A 20032-nucleotide genomic window follows, 5' to 3' on the forward strand; every position below is an offset into this window, starting at 1 on the left:
CTATTCTTTTTTAAATTTGAAATTTAATGTAGCCGATATGGCAGAAATAAGCTTGTATTTATCATTTACAGGCTCCCCCTTGAGAACTCATATCCGTTAATATACTTCTGAATATGAAATTATCAATAATGATATGTAGTTGATTTTCCTACCATGGTGGGGACCACATCGCTCCTCTGAACTTTCATATGGTTTATATTTCATATGAAATAAAATGTCGATTCAGAATGTTTCTGTCCAGTCCATGGATGAGGAGTAAAATTATATTACAACAATGTGTATTTTTATATACCTTATTACATATGTGTATATTCATAATTCTTCATATGTGCCTTTTAACATTACTTCTTTGTTAACATTTTGACAAATTTAACAATTTTATTATGTTCTCTTTCTAATAAGGAAACTAATAATTTCCTTGTACGCACATAGAAAGCATTTAAGATAAACTGTCATGTGATATATAGGATTGTAAATAAATATAGATCCAACTGTTAAATGAAGAGCTATCCTAAATCCCAAGTGGCTCATGACAAAAATATGTGGCCACATGTGTTCGAACTTTTGGCCACAAAGGCCAATGAAACCATACATAATGGCATGAAGAGCTCTGGTAGTGGAAGGAGAACCAACATTAGTGAAAGCACAGATCTTTGGAAGTAGTGAAGTTAGAAAATAAATATTCAATACAATTTAGTATTGTTGTTTTATCAAACTAATTTAATTTTTTCAATTGTTGTTTAATGTTGAGTAATCTTTAATTTGATAGGTTTTGAGTTTTAGTGAGTTATAATATTTCATTATTGCTCATGAGTTAATTGACATGACAATTACAGTACTGAATTTCATCAGATGTTTTTTTATTGAAGCTCAGTTTTAAAACTTGTGGAGATCGCTCCTCTTCCCTTCCCTCCCCCCTCAGTGCCCTTCATTCAAAAAGTAAATTAGGTAGTTTATACATTAGCATTTTCAAGTTTCTAGTGCATGCTTGTCCAGAAACTAAATGGCTCCGAGATCCTGTAGGAGTGCTGTCTAAAGTTTGTAAACTATTTTTTGGAGGGAATTGATGTCTTGAGAAAAAAATAGAGGAGGTGACATGGGGAGTTTTTGTGTGCCCAGTTTTGTGTTCTTGTTGCTCTTCCACACATGAGAGGAGGGAGGCCTTGTGAGTATTTCAATGACCATGGACATAGTCGGACAGAGGTCCAAATGCATCCTAGCTCTGGCGCCTCTTTTTCTTTCTTACAGGTGCATTGATAAGAGATGATCGAATTTCTAAATCAGGCAAGAAGTAGGAACCAGCAGAAGTCTCTTGTTTCTGGATTTTGTTTCCAATATTCCCCTGAGTTTGCAGGTGGGAGTACTGACACTGCCATCAATAGTGTTAAATGTGTTAAATGTTCTGTTTAACCCAAACCACTGGACTTTATGAACTTTGCAACAATAGCAACAAAAAGTAGTGGGGGAGGAGGTGAGCAGGGGAACATTCCTGACAATCAATCCTTTGAGCATTTTCCAAATATGTTTGGGTAATAATCTAGAAAATAAAAGGTGTAGAATAAGTTCTATACTAATGAAGAAGTTAATTAGGTCTTTTTTTTCATTTCACATTTATATGACTTTATTGAAATAATTTTTACTTTCTCCTACTATATTTCACTGAAGAAAATATAGTTCTTCAGCTAGTTAGCAAAATAGAGAAGTTTTAAGTGTATTTATGCTATATGTATAGTATTTTCTATTTCTGTACTAAATGTCTTATAATTCTGAAGTGCTCCAGTTAAAAATTAAGGAAATTGTCACCAATAAACAACTAATATTCAGTCAAAGGATAATCTTCACTTAATTGGTAAATGATTAAGGAAAATTTCTCCGACAAAAGTAGATATGTATGTTATTGGCAATTATTTCTTCCTACAAATTTATACTGGAGCTATAATTTTATCTTTACATGTAAAATAATTAGGCTTTTGTTCAATACAGCAATGATTAATAATCTTGTTATCATGCCAGAACACAGCATACTCAAATGTATGTGATATACCAGTTGTGGACTAGCCCTTTATCAAAGATTTTCTTAAAATTTTTCCACTCATGGCTCCTTTTCTCTTGAGAAATTTTTGCATGACAGTGAGCATGACACTATGTAAAATAAGTATACAAATTAAACATTTACTGATGATAATTCATAATTTTGCGAACCCCCCATATTCAGTTATGAGACCCTATAAGTGTTTGTGATCCATAGTTTTAAGAAGCTGGGTTTTATCATTACTGTCCTAGACTCCCTGCTTTGATTTTGGGACAACAGAAATACTGGCAGATTAGATTTATCACTGAGTTGTCCCTCTAGGTAACATATCTTTATTTTTCTCAAGTAAAACACTCTAGAAAAACTGTAATGCAAATATATTTCTTAAATACCTACTGTGTGCAAATCACTGTGCTAGTCAGTTGAGTAGGTACAAAATTTAGGTGAGGGTCGATTTGATATATGCTATAATAAGGGATATTTAATAAATTCATTAGAGAATTTCAAAATGAAATCTTCAGGAGAATCAAGAAGAACTTCTTAGATGTGGTAGCAGATTTGAAAGAAATTCATCCAGATGAAGAAAATGAAGAGGGGCCAATTCTCCAAGCAGAGGTAGCAACATGATCAAAGGCTAAGAAACATAAAAGTATAATGTGGGTTCAGAGCAGAGACTTATACGCACAGCGCGCCCCCCCCCCCCCCCCCCCCCCCCCCCCCCCGTGTGAGGGTAAAAAAGCAGCATGGTATCACACTGCAGGCATGGAGTTTGAACTTCTTTCAGTAGGCAATTAAGACTTCACTGAAGACTTCTTGGCAAGTAGTGACATGAAAATGATAATCATAATTATTGACGTTCTCTAAAATTACAAATCATTTTTCAGACATTGTTTTGTTTGGTCCTTTGAGATGTGCTGTGATTATCTCTATTTTACAGATGAGGACATCAAAGCTGAGACTCAAGAAGTTGTGTGACTTCTTGATTTTTAAGTTTGAAATAGAATTTGTATCTTTGTCTTTCTGATATTAGATCCAGACCTCGATATATTTGGCTACTTTCTCTCTCAATGATTTGATCTCTGAGTAAAAAAACAAAACCAAACCAAACTTTTTTTTTTTTTACTCTGTGATATGAAAAACGGATTGTCTCAGTGAGGAGTGAGAAGGAAAAGCCAGTAGCAATCTTGCTACTAAAACGTGCATAAAAATAGGTTCTTATTCAGTCGTGGATTTCTGTCCCTCATTCTTGACCAGGACATCAGAGAGGTGATGGCGTGTTGTGCAAGTGAACTGAATTGAAGTGTGGGGACTGTGTGGTGATTATAATGTGAATTAAGAGGAAGTGAAGGCTGGAGATGCAGGAACTTGGGAAGGAAGGCTGACTGAAAGGTTATAAACATAAGAATCATCTCAATGATAATTCTACTGGCAGAAATAGTGAAAAGGGAAATGAGATTTAGAAGGAAAAGATAAGGTCAGTGTGGGAGGTACAGATTTGAGGCGGTGATGGGCTCTCCTTGTAGAGTGATCATGCTAAAAGATAGAGGATAAAAAGTTTGAAGCTCAAAAGATTTAAGAATCATTGACATAGATGTTGTCAGTCACGTCATGGAAGGGAATGTCAGTGCCAAAGCAAAGGGAACATAAGTAGGTTAGAAGTGAGGACGGATGTTAGGGAAAGAAAAAGATGAAGAGTCAACAAAGGAGACAAGGAAGGCGTATTGAGAGACACAGGCCAAGAGTACGATGTGGCTGAGCGCAGGTATGCAGCAGAAAGAATAGTCAGCAGCCCTGAAAAAGGTGTCAAGGAAGGTGTTGCTGGTGATCTGAGAACAGTTTCTGAAAAACGGCACGGATTCTGTCGGAGTTTAAGAGAATGAGGAATGAGAATGAGTATTGATTGATTATTCCAGTTGTTTAACAGTAGACGAGAAGGAATAAAGAAAGATGCTTTTAATACTAGTAAGAAATGAGAAATGTATATAAATGTTCTGCAAGATAAATTGAATGAATGAAAGAAAAAGCATTTGTGAAATGTTTAACACGTGCCAAGCACTGGGATGCAAAGAGAAAAAGACAGATTTTTGCTCTCAGGGGTCTTGGATGAGGGCAGCAAGCTGCATGGGGTATGATTCCTTGACAGCCTTACTCTCTCCATGGCCTCCAGAGCCCAGAATTACTTTTCATAATCTTTTTTAAAAAAGATTTTAAAAAAAAACAAATTGTGTTCCACACCTTGCTCTTTAAATACTTTTTATGCCCAATATGTTGGTCTTTTAATTAGTAGCAATTTGACATATGCTGTTTTCTATGTAGTTTAGCCTTTGATGAAAGGAAATCACTATTAATTTAAGGAATTCCTCTATACTAAGACATTGGAGGCTGTTTAAAAGAAATGTATAATTTCATACTCTGAATGAATCTAAATTCTCAGCCATGATTTAGATTTCCAAATTTTCACTGATTTGTATTAATTTGAACGTTCAACACTGCTCACAGTGTCAGTACTTACTCTTTCAAGATCAGAAACAAAATTCCTCTGGTTCTGCTTGTTGCCTTTTCCCATGATCTTGCTCATTTAAAAGCTGATGTTTGTCACAGAAGTTGTTCTGAAGTGCTCTGCTGCATCTTATGACAGTACAGTAAATCAGGGTCCTCCTAATAGACCTTTGCAGCAAACAGGAAAATCCAGGCTACCCAAAGACAAATAAATCAGTCTGCTAGATTTCATGGTTTTGTATTATAGCATTTATTCAGAATTTTTCTTTCTGTATTCTATGCTTCCAGTCTTGACATTTTTCTCTTCAAGAGAAACATCACCACGTCTCTTGCCTAATATTTGTTTCCATTTTTTATTTGATCCTGTTTTAATTTCTCATTTCCTTTTTTTTTTTGCTTTTATTTTTTTCACTTTCCTCCCTTATATTTTGCTCTCTAAAACACTAATTTGAATCCTGCTGTATGTCTAGGATTTTATAAGTTGTTATGTTTTTGGGTGAGTAGATTGCAAAGAGACCTCAGTTTCCTAATTTGGAAACTGAGGAAGTGAAACTAGAGGATATTTAAAGTCCATTCCAGCTCTAAATTTATAATCTCCAAATATAAATGCTTTGTTTGTTCTTCATTCAAAATGAATTGTCAAACATGAGTAAATTATTTAGACAACAGAAGCTTGTTCTTTTAATGACATACACAGATATTTTTAAAATTTTGGCAGTCTTTCTAAAATGTATCATACATTAAATAGCAGTTAGCTTAATTTAACCTTAATGACTCAGGGATATCATTGTGAACATCAAACTCTCAGCATTTATTATGCGCCCATTAGGTGCTAAGTGCTAGAAATACAAAGACAAAAATGAAGGTCTCCCCTTGAAGAAGCCTATGTTCTGTATTGCATAAAATAGGCGCTGATCTATCAGTATATGCAAAAGATATATCAAGTAAAAAGGTTCTGCTAAATGGGGAACCAGAAAAGCCCTCACAAGTGGCCCTAGATCTGCATTTTTAAGGCTTCTAGGTTTTCCAAGATGTGGGGGTAAAGAGAAAGTACATCCCAGGCATGTGGGGACTTCCTGTGCAAAGGCATGGAGGCAGGAAATGGTATGTGGTACAGAGCACTGGAAAGAAAGCTGGGTCCTATGGTAGAATAACTGGATTTAGTATAAGTGCATCTCTAGCTCGTAGTCATCTGATCTCAGACAAGGCACATGACCTTTTCTGGACTATTTTCTCATTTATAAAATAAGGCCAATGGACTGGATAATCTTGAGGGTTCCTTGTGCATTGCCATTCTGTGATTCTAAGATGATGATGGGCATGTGAACAGTTGAAACCGATAATATACAATATCAAACTGCTTTTGTTATTCTTTCTGTCTCTGTGTCTGTGTCTGTCTGCCTCTCTCCACATGTACATACATACATACACACATATACATATACGTAAACTTTATTCTTTTTATCACTTATCTCTTCACCTTCCCTCCACGGTCATTTTTTCACTTCCTGCTGTTCTTCAGGGTTTCCTCAGCCACTCTTAAAGAATTGTCTTTCTTAAGAGATGTTTTTGCACCATTGGTTGTAGCAATCATTTTCCTCCAAGTTGAGGTGTACTATGTTTTCTCCTTCTAGGTTTGTATTATAGATTGTTAATATTGTCAGAATTCTGACACCTAAATAAATGAGATTTGATTGTGTGTTCTTATTCTAAACAATGCCATAGTATTATTGAGGAGATAAAACTAAAGAACATGAAATTACTTTAGAAAAAAAAAAACATAAGATAGACCACAATCAAATGCTAAAAAACAAATATGTGAGTTGCTGCTGTAATGGTATAAGATTAAATAAGTATATAATAAATATAAATAACTATATAAATAAAATAATAATGTCAGCTAACTTTTAAAGTATCAAAATACACATATACAAATTAATATTTGAGTATTACTGCAGAAAGCACATGGAATTAGAATGCAGGAGAGTGCGCTCTAGTCCTCATTGCTGTTAATTAGCCTTGTAATCTGGGACAAGTCACTTAAATTTGGGGGGGGGCTTCATTTCATCTATAAAATGAAGGAGTTTTACTACTAGATTCTGGGAGCACTTTCAAGTTATTCCTCTTATTCAGAGGATTATAAATGAGTTGAAGCAAAAGTCTCTTTATTTGTACTTAGTTAAGAAAATAATAGATAATCAAATGTTGGTATATATACTTAATTTATGATAAACAATATTCCTAACTTATTAAAAATCAACACAATATCAGGAAGATTCATGAGTAGGAGTCTAACCTTGATTTGATAGGCCAGATGTCCACTATCCTATAGGAGTGTCCAAAAGTCATGCAGAAAAGATTTATATACTGTTTCTGGGAGAATGAATATCCTATAATACCATCTCTAAAGGTAAAAGAATAAATCCTTAATTTCTTAGTTCAGGAAGAGTTTCATGTGCAAAAAATTAGTATATAAATGAAAACTACAGATTTTGTGTAAATAACCTTTTGTCCCATTGGGATAAGGTTTGGGATGTAAGATGCCTAAGTCTTTCTTTTTGGTCATTCCCCTTCTCTCCCATCTTTGATCTTTCTTTTTCTATTTTTTCCTTTACTTCTGTTTCCCAACATACTAGGCTGCTTTTATCCTTTATATACATGGTTGATCCTGCCACTTCCTTCAAATTATCATCCTTGTACCTATTTTGTCTTTTGTAATAAAACTCCTCAAAAAGATTGTTGATGTTCATTGCTCCCATTTCTTTAAATGTTAGTTCCTTGCATTCTTCTGAAATCTACTTCACTCCTATATCCAAACTGCTTTCTGTAAGGTTATTAATATTTGATCTAATGGTCATCTTTCAGTTCGGCTTTCATTAACCAGACCCTTCCCCCCCCCCTACTTTTTTTTTGATTCTGTGACATTACTAATTTGTAGTTTTCCTCCCACACATCTGACTAAACCTCAGTTTTCTTTGTTGGATTATCATCTATCTTCTACTCATTAAACATGGGTGATCTCCAAGAGTCTGTTTTGTACACTTTTCTCTTCATGCTAACTCCATTAGAAATCAAAAGTGTTACATATCATAACACCCTCCATCTTCCATTACCCTGTTCCATTTGGATGTAAAAGTAGAGACTTCCTAGCATAGTATTCTTAAGAAATTTATTGAGTTGAACATTGCCTTTTAAAGTAATTATCTGCTAAAATCTAGCAGATTTTTTCTCAATAGCATTTTTTCCAATTACATGTAAAGATAGTTTTCAACATTCACTTTTGTAAGATTTTGAGTTTTAATTTTTTTTCTCCCTCCATCTCCCCCTTCCCAAGACAGTCAGTAATCTAATAGAGGTTCAGTCATTTTAAACATATTTCCATATTGGTCATGATGTGAAAGAAAAATCAGAACAAAAGGGAAAAACCAAACCAAAAAAAAGGTAAAAATAGTAAGCTTCAGTCTGCATTCAGCATGCAGTCAGTCTCCATAGTTCTTTCTCTGGATGTGGATGTCATATCTCTTCCTAAGTCTATTGATATTGTCTAGAGATAAATCTTAATCAGAGTTGATCATCACATAATCTTGCTGTTGCTGTGTACCATGTTCTCTTGGTTCTGCTCCCTTCACGTAGTATCAATTCATGTAAATCCAACCCTTTCTGAAATCTGCCTGCTTATCATTTTTTTATAAGACAATAATATTCCGTTACCTTCACATTCAGCCATTCCCCGACTGATGGGTATCCTTTTAATTTCCGATTCCTTACCACCACCAAAAAAACTGCTACAAACTTTTTTTTGTCTGAAGATTTTTTTCTCTTTCTTATGATCTCGCCAGGCGTGACACTGCTGGCTCAAAAGAATGCAAAGTGTTATAGCACTTTGGACAGTTCCAAATTGTTCTCCAAAATAGCTGGATCAATTTACAACTCCACCAATAATGTTCTCCTTTTTCCACATTACCTCCACCATTTATCATCATCTTTTCCTGTCATCTTAGCCATTCTGATAGGTGTGAAGTGGTACCTCAGAATTGTTTTAATTTTCATTCCTCTTGTCAATAGTCTACACATGTTTTTCAAAGATATTGCCATTGCCCCAATTTTTTTTTTTTTGAACTATGCATTTGGAAGTTCCTTCAGAGCCAGTTTTAAAACTACACAAAAATAACATAATTATTCTCTAGGCCTACTGTGATCCAATGGCCATTTTTCACATTTGTTTCATTTAACTTGATTAACTTTTGATTTTCTTCATTTATAAAAATAAAAGTCAGTAATAATGCTTTCCTGTCTTTTGAGACTGTCATGATAAGATATTATACATGAGTGGCTAGTAACATTGACCACAAACTTTATGTATTTAAATAGTCACTCGTGCCTCTTTCATATCCCCTGAGATGAAGTAATTGAACTGATTGTTCCCTGAGATCAAAGACTTTATTTCAAAGCCAATACATGATTACCCTCCTATTTTTCCAGACTTGGTTCTAAAAATCTTTTGACTCTTAGAACTAATTGACTTGCTCTTCCTCCCACCAACTGCTTATATTCTAAGCAGAGTTACTGAAATTGTGGTCCATAAACTTAAAAAAGATAACTATTTCATTATAATTTATTTCCTTCATAATCATGTATTTTATACATTTAAAAACAGTCTAAGAAAAGGTTATTAGAACTTAAACTGCTTAAGTATTAATGACTCAAAAAGCTTAAGAACTCTTGTTTCTAAGGAATGTGCCTTGTTGAACCTTAAATATGAAAGGAAATATTAAAAGAAAGAAATCGGTGTGGGATGAAATTTTTGGAAAAGGCAGAGCTTCTAAGTCCTGAAGGATGGATAGACTCTGCATAAATGACCTAAGAGGCTAGTGACTTATCAAAAGATAGCACAAGGAAAGATGCAAGTAGGATTGAAAGTGTTAGTGAAAAATAATAATTTCTTTGAGACTCTGCCATTTGGCAGAAGAGTAGGAAATATGATTAGATTAATTGGGAACTCAGAATGAAAGCTTTGAATGCCAGAATGAAAAAGCTGGACTTGAACCACTAAGTATTATTGCATTACAGATTCTTAGGAGGGGAGGAGAAGGTACAGGAAGGATATTTTGAAGTTTTTGTCTGATAGTAGTAATAGCTTACGTCTCTCTAGTGCTTTATGGTTTATAAAGGATATCCCTCTTTGTGTAAGTAGGCAATATAAATGTTATATTCATTATAAAGAAGGCTTTAGGGACTAGAGAACTTAATCGATCATGGTTATATAGCTGATAAATTTCAGAGCCAAATCATCTGATTTTAATTCTAATCTTTTTCTATTTAGAATGTCTATGATTTTTTAAATTGCATTTCATTCATTGATTCTTTCTTTGGTAGAATTCATTTACTGTGTGTGCCTTTGTACAGAGCACTGTATTAGGGAAATACAGAGTAAGGAAATGGAGAAAATAAAGTCTTTGATCTCAGATCTTTTAATTAGTTCAGAGGATATGAAAGGTGTATGAATAACTATTCAAACACATGAAGTTTTTTGTCAGTGTTAATAGTCACCCATGTACAATGCCTTGTTATGGCAATCTTGTAAGACAGGAAGATTTTTTTTTTTTTTTACAAATGAAGAAATCAGAGTTTAATGAAGTGAAATGACATGCTCCGAAGTTTGAGAATTGGGCTCCACCTCCCAGTCTGACTCCTGACTTAACACTTTTATGTTACACCAAGGATATTTACTAAATGATGGATGCAAGTCTAATTCTATCCCAAATCATAGCTAAGATTTACATAGCACTTGGAGGTTTGCCAAGTGCCTTACCACTGAATTCTTCTATGTGATAGTGGAATGGTGACTCCAGGGTTGGTAGCCAAGAAAATAGTCTAAAAGAAGTCAGGACAGATGGAAATCTCAAAAAAATTCAAAGTTTTGTATATAAAAGAAATCCATTATATTTTTCTTCTCCTTTGTAATCTTTTCTTTTCTTTTCACATGACTTCTAAAAACAGTCTAAAAAAACAGTACCTACAGTAATTTTTTTTTAAATCAAACTAATCAGAACTGATAATCTGCACAGAATTTAATGTGGAACAACCGGTGCTTCTGAGTTCCTCTGATAAATCACTGTTTAGGGAAAGATTGTTTAGATGGTTTTAACTGAAAGTTAGAATAATTGTCATTTCCACTAACTTATTTTCATTCTGCTTATTATTGTTGATTACCAAGTGTATTTGGATTTTTTTATTTAGTAATTCAGTAGTACCAGTTGAAAAGATAGTAGAATGTTGTGGCTGGTCTTTTCTTTATTGGGGGTAGAACCGGCTAATTTTTGTGGGATTTTGTGGGATTATTTGAAGTGCATTTATTTGAAGCATATTTACCAATTATTTCTGAAGTTTGCTATCCATTTTCACTTTTTTTTTTTTTTTTTTTTTTGCAACTACTGTCTTCTCCAGTTTTATCTATAAGTAAAATGTTTAGGATCAAGTAAATTACTTAATCTGGTGATGAATTATAACCAGCCTGTGGAGTGTTTGCCATTATTAAAGTGGTGGGTAGGAAAGAATCACAAAATATTCAAGCTGGAAGGAGCTTTAGAGATTCTCCAACCCAAACTCTTAATTTTATAGATGATAAAACTGAAGTCATATGAAATTGATGGTGTGTGGTGAAAAATCTCTAAGGTCCCCTTCAGCTCTAAAATTCTGTGAATTGTTCAACCAAACCTAGAAAATATCTATAACTGCTACAGGGTGGAATAAAACAGAATCAAAAAAACAAGTTTATATGCAATAATTAATGTAAATGAGAAAAATGGCAAAAAAGATCCAAAATTGAATACTGTGCAATTATAATAACCCTTGGCTTCTAAGAAGAGATAAGGGGGAGGCGGGGGGGGAGACTTCCCTCACTTCTTTGAAGAAGTGGGAGACTCTGGGTATCACATTATGTATAATCTCAGACCTGGTTGATTTGTTGGTTGGTTTTGTTAAACGGCTTTTATTTTCTTCCCTTTTTAATTTTTTTGTTACAAGGAATGTCTTTCTGAGTAGGGAAATTGGAAGAATGATTTAAGAAATGAAAGTCACATAAAAATAAATATATCCCCCCAAAAGTCCAACTTTAAAAATAAAACAATTCTGTGAATTATTATTATAAAAAAAAAAAAAAACAAAAAAACAAAAAACTGGTTTTGGCTCCTGACCACTTCCATACCCAACCATTGGAAACTACTGCAAGTATTGCAATACAGGACAAGGATTCTGTTTTCACAAATATGATTTCCAGTAATAGCATACAGGATTAACTTGTTCCTTTTCCAATATTCTCCACAGGTATTACTATGTTTCTCCCGGGATACATCTGTATTAGGACACTTTGCCTACAATAGTGCTTCACCACCAAAGTCATACATAAGAGGTAAAAATGTAATTGACATAGAGAATTTTAAAAGACTTAAGCTTTAGTTGCTTAAAAAATTATGGTGCATCTTGTACTGATTTATCAAAAATTTATGTTTTTTTGCAGATTTCTAGTTTTATCAGAAATTTTTACTGTGGTTAAGTTAACCACAAGTTAACTTGTGGTTAAAGTTCTTATTTAGCTTTTTAATAGAATAGTTAGAATTATATGGGTTCATTTTTTTACTCTTAATTAAGTCTCTGCCTTTGAAATACCTTAAAAAACACAGAAGCTTTATTTCCTGTTAAAATTTTAAAATTACTTTTCTTGTGTTTCCTTTTTAATGTCCCCTTTACTATTTCTCGTCAAAAATTGGTTTGAAGAATTTAAGTCCTAAATGGAAGAGGGGAAACCATGGTTTAAAACCTGGGGCCAGTTTATCAGGCTACATTTCCTCTCACAGATTCACAGAATTTGACCCAGAAGGGGAACTTAGTGGTTATCCAGTATAACCTCTATCTGAAAGAAATCTCCCCTGTAACTTTCTCAGGCCTGAGTATAATACTTCTCATGGCTCAGCCTTCCAACAAGAGGGAATGTGACATCTCAGCTTTCTCTGCTGCAGTTGAAAGCATCAATCCCACTTCCTTAAAGCCCTCCATACTTGGTATTAGATTCTTATTCCCCTTTCTAACTCCTCTTTCTCCTAATTGCAATGATATCTCTAAGCTCAATACGTTGTCTTTTTGTTTTTCTTTTTTTAAATAGCTCAACCTCCATCGTGATTTAAATCACACCCTGTATTTTAATGAATGTTCAGTCTGTATCTCTAATTTTGACATATATCCTGCTTCCGAGCAAATACTCAGACGTAGCTAGGTAATACAGTGGATAGAGTAGTAGCCCTGTAGCAACTTGTGTTTAAATCTGACCTCAGACTAGCTGTGCGACCCTGACCAGGTCACTTATCCCATCCCTGCCTCAGTTTCCTCAATTGTAAAATGGAAATAATAATAGGACGTACTTCCCAGACTTGTAATAATCAAATGAGATAGTATTTGTAAAACATCTAGTACAATGTCTGGCAATGTAGCAAGTGCTTAATATTTGACTGTTTTCTTCCAAATTAATCTTTTCTTGATGTCACTCCTTTCCTTAAAAATTGATAACAGATTGCTATAAATAAATGGCTTAAATCCAAGATCATCCTGGTGTTCAAGGTCTCTACTTCCCTTCCACGTTAACCTAGTGCCTGCTCATTGTTCTTCAAACACATTCTGTTCATTCTTATTTCTGGGCCTGTCCTTCAGCCAAAATGCCCACATTTGGGACTGTGCTCCTTCCATTAGCTCTTGCCTCCTCCCCACAGTCATAGTCTCAGGGAGGCAAAGTAATCCGATCATCATCAATTTTTCTGGTGGTGTTATTGTGGTGACACCATGACCTCAAAAAAATCATAACTGCAAGTGACCCAAAAGACAGTGGAGAAATACATGATTCATGTAAGTAGACATCAATAGATTATCCATAGGAAATGGCCTAAAAGATAACATCCTGGAAAGGTGTGATCAGAAAAAGTCTTCTGGTAGGGGTGAAAGATAGCAGGTAGAGAATCTTAACGACTGTACTAATATCCATGAAATATGAAAAACCCTTGGGAATAATCTTTGGGACAGTGGGACACTCCCTTGTGGAGAATTATGGGAGGGCATGGATAAGAATGAAAGGCTTGGAAAAGGATACAATTTGCACCAATGGAGGGAGTATCTACATCAGTGACATCGTCAATTCCTTGAAATATTAATTGTATAATATATTGTTAACTATTCTCTCATGTATTATGTTTATCTCTTGAAATATCTTTAAGGCAAGGATCACATTTTGTTATGTTTCTGTTCTCTATAGTTTTTATTAGGTCTAACACACATAGGAAGTACTGAAGGCAATACTTGTTGACTTATTTCCAACTACCACCAATTATTTTATGGGTATTGGGGCTCTGTTATCATTGTCAAGAGAGGTAGTATTTTAAGATTTTGAGTAAAAAGAACTTTAAAGTATTAATTTTTATAGGGTCTAAGTTTACAGTTAAACTTCCTAATCTCTAATAATTTGGGAGGAATTTTACTTCGTATTGATAGAAATCTGAATTAGAGATTTACCACATTAAAGTACATTATACCAGAATCAAATTAAACAAGAAATATTGCTTGAAAGAATTGTAAGAAACTTTACTAAATTTAATTATTTTTTAACTCTTCTTTTAGTGTTTATTTGGACTTCATTAAAAAAAAAAAAAAAGTTTGCTATATCTTTGTACAAAGATTTCCCAAGTGCTAAATAATGCAGTTTTATTGTAACAGTATAAATAACAACATTAACAAAATATGTGAATCAAATAGGTACCTTTCTCCCCCCCCCCCCCCCCCCCCCCCCATTTAATTGTATCATTATCTTTGTGGTCTTTTTATAGGAAAACTAGGAATGGAAGATTATGCTGTTTTTTATCCACCAAATGGTAAGAGTGATACTATTGCTTCCTCTAGTGGAAGAAAGAAATATTACAATGTTTTATAATGAAAAAGATGATTGCTGATCTATATTTCTTTTAAAAAGTGTAGCCTTATATCAAGATTATGTTTCTACCTCACTGTCTATGACATAATAGAGTACAATTGATTTTTCAATTAGTGTAAGAGGTTTATGTTGACCTATTCATTTTTTCTTGCATTTGACCAAGAACGTTCTATCTGTGAGATAAAAATTAAATGTAGTCTATATCCATGAAATAAAATCTTTTCTTTCTGGAAAGCTACTGGTGCAAAAGATTCATGACCCTGGCTTCATTAACATCATGCTCTAATTATCATATTTAATTGCTGTTTGATGTGCTTTGCCTTTATTCTAATTCTGGGGGGGGGGGACGACTTAGATTTAAGCTAGTAATTATAAAAACTTCAATTTAGACAGGATCAAATATAGCAATAGTGACATATTAAATGTAGTCCTCTTTAGAAATTAAATATTTACTTTGTGAGCTAATCAGATTATTCCAAAGTACTACTTGGACTTCTAAAGATAAGCTTATTAGGAAAAAATCCAAAACAATATATGATCAAATTATAACACTCAGGCAGAGCCTGAAGGGAAAGAAAGAAAGAGGGGGTTGGGAACAAAGCAAGAACAGATCTTTTCTGTGCTTCCTTTCCCCTTTTGTCCCCCACCCCTAAATTTTCCCTGGGTAAGGATCCTAGTTTGGCTTATCCTGACATCCCTAAATATGGAGAAACTAAAGACTTTCAATGGCTCAAACCAAGGGCAAGAGAAAGGGGCCAAGGAGTCAGAAGGAAAACCAGACACAAGTGGCAGGAATAACCCAAAGTTGAGAGACCAGAAGTTCAAGGGAAAAAATCTGAAACAAATCCTCACTGACAAGCAGAGAATTCAGAAGAGAGGCTCATGTAGTGTATTGAACAGCTATTGCAATATGAAGGCAAATGAAGTCATATTACCTGAGAAGAAAAGAAAACTCTGAGAACTGCCCAGAAATAATTGAACAACATAAAAAAAATGAACAGGAGTTCCAGAAAAGAAATAAAAGGAGGCTACCTAGCAGAGGAAAGAGAAAATTATCTTGATATCAAGAAGACTTGGATTTAAATTCTGCCATTGATACCTACTGCCTTCTTGGCCTTAGGAAAGCATTTTAGCAGCTTAGTGGCTCCTGTCAATTCTCTCCGACCTATTAGCATATGTGCTGATTTCCATTGGCCCAAAGTGTCCTATGTAATGAAATAACAAGTCCAAATCAAAGATATACAGAAATAAAACTTTTTTAAAAAATGAGAAAAGAATTTAAATCACTATTCAAAACATATTGCAGAATTTTAAGAGGAAACAAACCACAAAATAGGAAGAATTGTGTACACAATGAAAAATTTTTACAAAGTAAAGAATTCAGGAAGGCCAAATATTGAGGTGGATGTAAATTTGGCAGAAAAGGAACAGAAGTTAACAATGTTAAAAAGACATCTAGCTTCTTGAGAAGCCAAAGTTATTAATCTTAACATCACGATAAATGAAGCTAACTTTTAAGCATCGTAGGTCTTCCAGAAGAACAAAGCAAATAAAAAACCCGAATGCCATGTTTCATGAAATAATTCTTTTTTTTTTTATTTTTAAAAAAATTTTATTAGTTTTTTATTTTCAAAAGATATGCATAAATAATTTTCAGCACTCACCTTTGCAAAACCTTGTGTTCCAAATTTTTTCCTTTCCTTTTCCCCACTCCCTCCTCTAGACAGTGAATAACCCAGTATATGTTAAACATGTGCAATTCATGAAATAATTTTCAACAAAGTTGTCCAAAACTTTTGATTTGGACAACAAATCAATGATTATTAAAATCCACAGACTTTTACAAGAAAAGGAAAATTTACTACTTCAATAACAAACAAAAAAAATTTGCAAGGAGCCAGATGAAAGATTTTAAATATGAAAGAAAGACAATTGCAATCAAATAAGATTATTCTACAAACACAATAATTCAGGAAAATGAATTAAAAAATGAAAAGCAAAGGAATTTAAGCTACAATGAATTTATCCTGAAAACCCGAATCAAATTACCAAAGAAAAGGATAGACTTTTAATGCAAAAATATTTAAAGCATGCTTACAAACAAAATCAAAAGTGAGCAACAAATTAATTTTCAGATACCTCAAATAATAGAAAATGTAAGTACAGTTAATAAGTACAATTATCTAGAAAAGAATATGAGGATGTTTATCTTCTCTACCAGGACTTTGCATTGATTTTCATCAGGGTAAGGAGGAAAAATAGGACATTAGAAAATAACACCCTGAAAAAGTTGTAAAATGTACATCTAAAAAAGGGGGAAGGAGCCAGATTGTACAGAGCTTTAAATTCTAAACAAAATACTCCATAATTTTATCCTAGAGATAATAGAAATCCATGAAGTTTACCGAGTGTCTGGGTATGGTGAGTGGAGGGACATGTTTCATGTCAGAAAATAAGTTGGGCATCTTTGTAGATGCTGGATTGAAGTGCCAGGAGAACATTTAGAAGGTTATCATTGTAATCTACAGGTAAGGGAAGGGACTTACACTAGAAACATTGTGATGCAAACTGCCAAGATCTGGAAACTGATATGGGATGAGTGCTAGTGAGGGCTTGAGCGTGACTCCTACATTTGGAAGGATGTTGGTGCCTTCAACAGTATTAGTTCAACTCAGAAGAGTGGAGAATTTTGGAGGAAAGATAAATTTTTATTTGCAGTTATTGGATTTTAAAAGCCTAGAAGGATATTCTTCTAGTATCCAAAGTATCCAAGTATCCAAATCAAAGTATCCAAAAGATAGTTAATGATGAAGTGGAACTCAGGAGGAAGACTAAGGGTGAGTATAGAGTTCTGAAGGCATTTTCATAGATAAGGTCATTGAATCCAAAGGATCTGATGAGATTACTGATTGAGAGAGATGAGAAGACCCAGAACAGAAGCTTACAGGATACTCCTGAATCTCCAGCAAAGGAGATTGTGAAGGAGTTCTGGAGTCAGAGGGGAGCCAAGAGCAAACAGTAACACTAAAACCTAGAGAGGAGAAAGTATCTAGGAGGAGGGGATAATAGTGGCAAATGCTGCAAAGTAGAATTGGGACTGAGAAAAGGTCAGAATTTATCAATTATATGAGCTCCTTCGTAATGAGAGGGAAAGAAAAAGAGACAGTCAAGCAAGAGACAGAAAGACAGACACACCCAGAGACAGAAATTGAATGGTAAGCTTGGAAGGCAGATTGTGAAGGATTTAGAAAAGGAAGAGAGGAGCAGAAGTAGGAGCACAGGTTATAAACAACTTCAGGAGTTTAGTTGAAAATAGGTGTTTAAATAGGGGTTGATAGCTAGTGGATCAGATCAAGCAAGGGTTTTTTAAGCACTGAGGAAATATGGGCATATTTGCAAGCAGCAGGAAAGGAATAGTACCTAGAATGGAGATGATAATGAGGGGAGTTTGTTGGGAATGTCAGGAAAAGTTGGACTCCTCCTAGAGGGGACAATTGTTCAGGCAACGAGAAGAAGCATCTCTTTGGAGACTGGAGGGGTGGAATGTAGTGGGGTCGGGAAGGGTCAGTGAGATGTGCATAAAAGAGGAAAAGACAAAAAATTGTGAACAGCTTCAATTTGGTAACCAAGTAAGATCTTAATAAAGGGGAAAATTAGGGATATTGAGAGGTTTGAGAAAAGATGACAAAATGTAGGAAAGCTGCCAAGGTGCCTTGGAGAGAGAATCTGTCACAAAGTAATGAAAGATTACATTGCTGAATAAGGATGTGGTTGATATTATATTACATAAATTTGTAGCAGACCCAATTAATACAGTTTCATTTTTTTTTTTTTCTGGATAAGTTCAGCCTCACTTATATGAGCAAAGAAAATGGGAGGAAGGGAGTAATCCAAAGTTTTTAGTTTGGCAAGGCATATTTAATTAGCACTTCTAGGATACATAAGGTATGCTAGCAAAACTTAGACTTTTTCTTAAATTGAGTACTACCTATCAAAATATAAAATGCCTAAATAAAGAGATCCTGATTTGGAAATATTAAACCCACTTTGAAGACTGAAATCAAAATTATAAAGAAACTCATAAATTAAAAAAAAGCAGTGATCCAGATGGATTTACCAGTGAATTCTATTAAATTATTAAGAACAACTAATACCTATATCATTGCAATTATTCTTAAAAAGTTGAGAAATAAAACGTTCATCAGATTCTTTTTGTAGGACTCATATGGTTCTAACAAAGCAGAGAAGGAAAAATCATTATAGACCATTGTCACTAATGAATACTGATACAAATATTTCAAATGAAATCCTAGCAGAAAAATTAGAGCAACAGATCCAAACAATTCACAACTCTAACCAAGTTGGATTTGTACCAAGCTTGCAAGAATAACTCAGTATTAGGAAAACAATTAATTATGTAAACAAAAATGTCCCAATCTCATAATTATTTCAATAAATTCAGAAAGTCTTTCACAAAATCTAACATATAGCATATAAATGGAAAGTAATTCCAGAAGGAAGCATGGCAAGATGAAGTGGACCTGGGAAAGATTGGCAAAAAAAGTGGGATTTAATCTTAGTTTTGAAGGAAGCCAGGGAAGATAGGCAGAAGTGAGGAAGGGGGAGCATTCCAGATATGGCCACCAGTTAGTACAAGGGCAGAAAACAGCACATGGACCAATGTGACTGGATTATAGAATAGAGGGAGATTGTAAAGGTTAGGTAGGATACAGCTTAAGTGATTTAATGCCAAGCGCAGGTTTTTTTTAATTTATTTAATTCTGAAGGTTGTAGGGAGTTTTTAGTTTCCAGGGTAGAGGGATAACATGGAGAACTTTGCTCATCAGGAAAATCACTTTGGCAGCTGAGTTGAGAGAGACCTGAGGCAGAAAGACCCTTTAGAAATCTGTTGCAGATTTCCAGGTCACATGACCAACAAGATAAAGGACAAGGCACTTTTTCTGACCTCAGAGCTCTCCAAAATAGGAATTAGACACAAGAGATAAAGCAGTTTCAGATATCTCCAAGTCTAGGAGAAAGCTTCTATACTGTGGATTATGAACCCAGATGAGGTCATGTAACTGAATGTGGGGACTATGAAATTATTTATTATCGGTAAATATTTGACTTATAGATCTGTTTTATATTATCTATATACGTGGGATCATGTAAAAATTTCTCAGGTGAAAAGGGATCACAAGCAGAAACAGTTTAATAAGCTTTGGTCTAGGACACTAAGAGACTTAGCAAGGAACACATCTGATGATCTAACAGCAGAGATGGCTCATCCCCAAATCTCTCTATACTCATTGTGGCACCTGCCTTCCCAGCCCCACTATGCTTGGGCAGGGCTTCGCAAGGAGATCCACAGCTTACAAGAGAAATCAGCTCTAACCCCAAAATTTATGTTCTGGCCAGGAGACAGCATGGAAATGCTCTGTGCTACAGCAGTGGAACAGAGGGCACAGGACAGTGCTCCAGTTGCACGTGGGTGTCCCACCTCTGCCTGAAGCCCCCATCCCAACATCAGC

The 20032-nt window shown here is 34.5% G+C and overlaps 1 protein-coding gene across 3 annotated transcripts in view; it reads left to right on the top strand.

Moving 5' to 3' along the window:
- TBC1D19 (TBC1 domain family member 19) overlaps positions 1 to 20032 on the top strand; it is a 93914-nt gene that overhangs the window by 46578 nt on the left and 27304 nt on the right. For 2 of the 3 annotated variants that reach the window (XM_031943932.1, XM_031943933.1), the window contains exons 14-15: positions 11858 to 11942; positions 14398 to 14442. In XM_031943932.1, the coding sequence (XP_031799792.1) occupies positions 11858 to 11942; positions 14398 to 14442 (130 nt within the window). The remainder of the gene's footprint in view (positions 1 to 11857; positions 11943 to 14397; positions 14443 to 20032) is intronic. The other variant, XM_031943934.1, reaches the window with a different exon arrangement.

Source organism: Sarcophilus harrisii, chromosome 6 (genome assembly GCF_902635505.1).
Source record: "Sarcophilus harrisii chromosome 6, mSarHar1.11, whole genome shotgun sequence".
Lineage (NCBI taxonomy): Eukaryota > Metazoa > Chordata > Mammalia > Dasyuromorphia > Dasyuridae > Sarcophilus > Sarcophilus harrisii.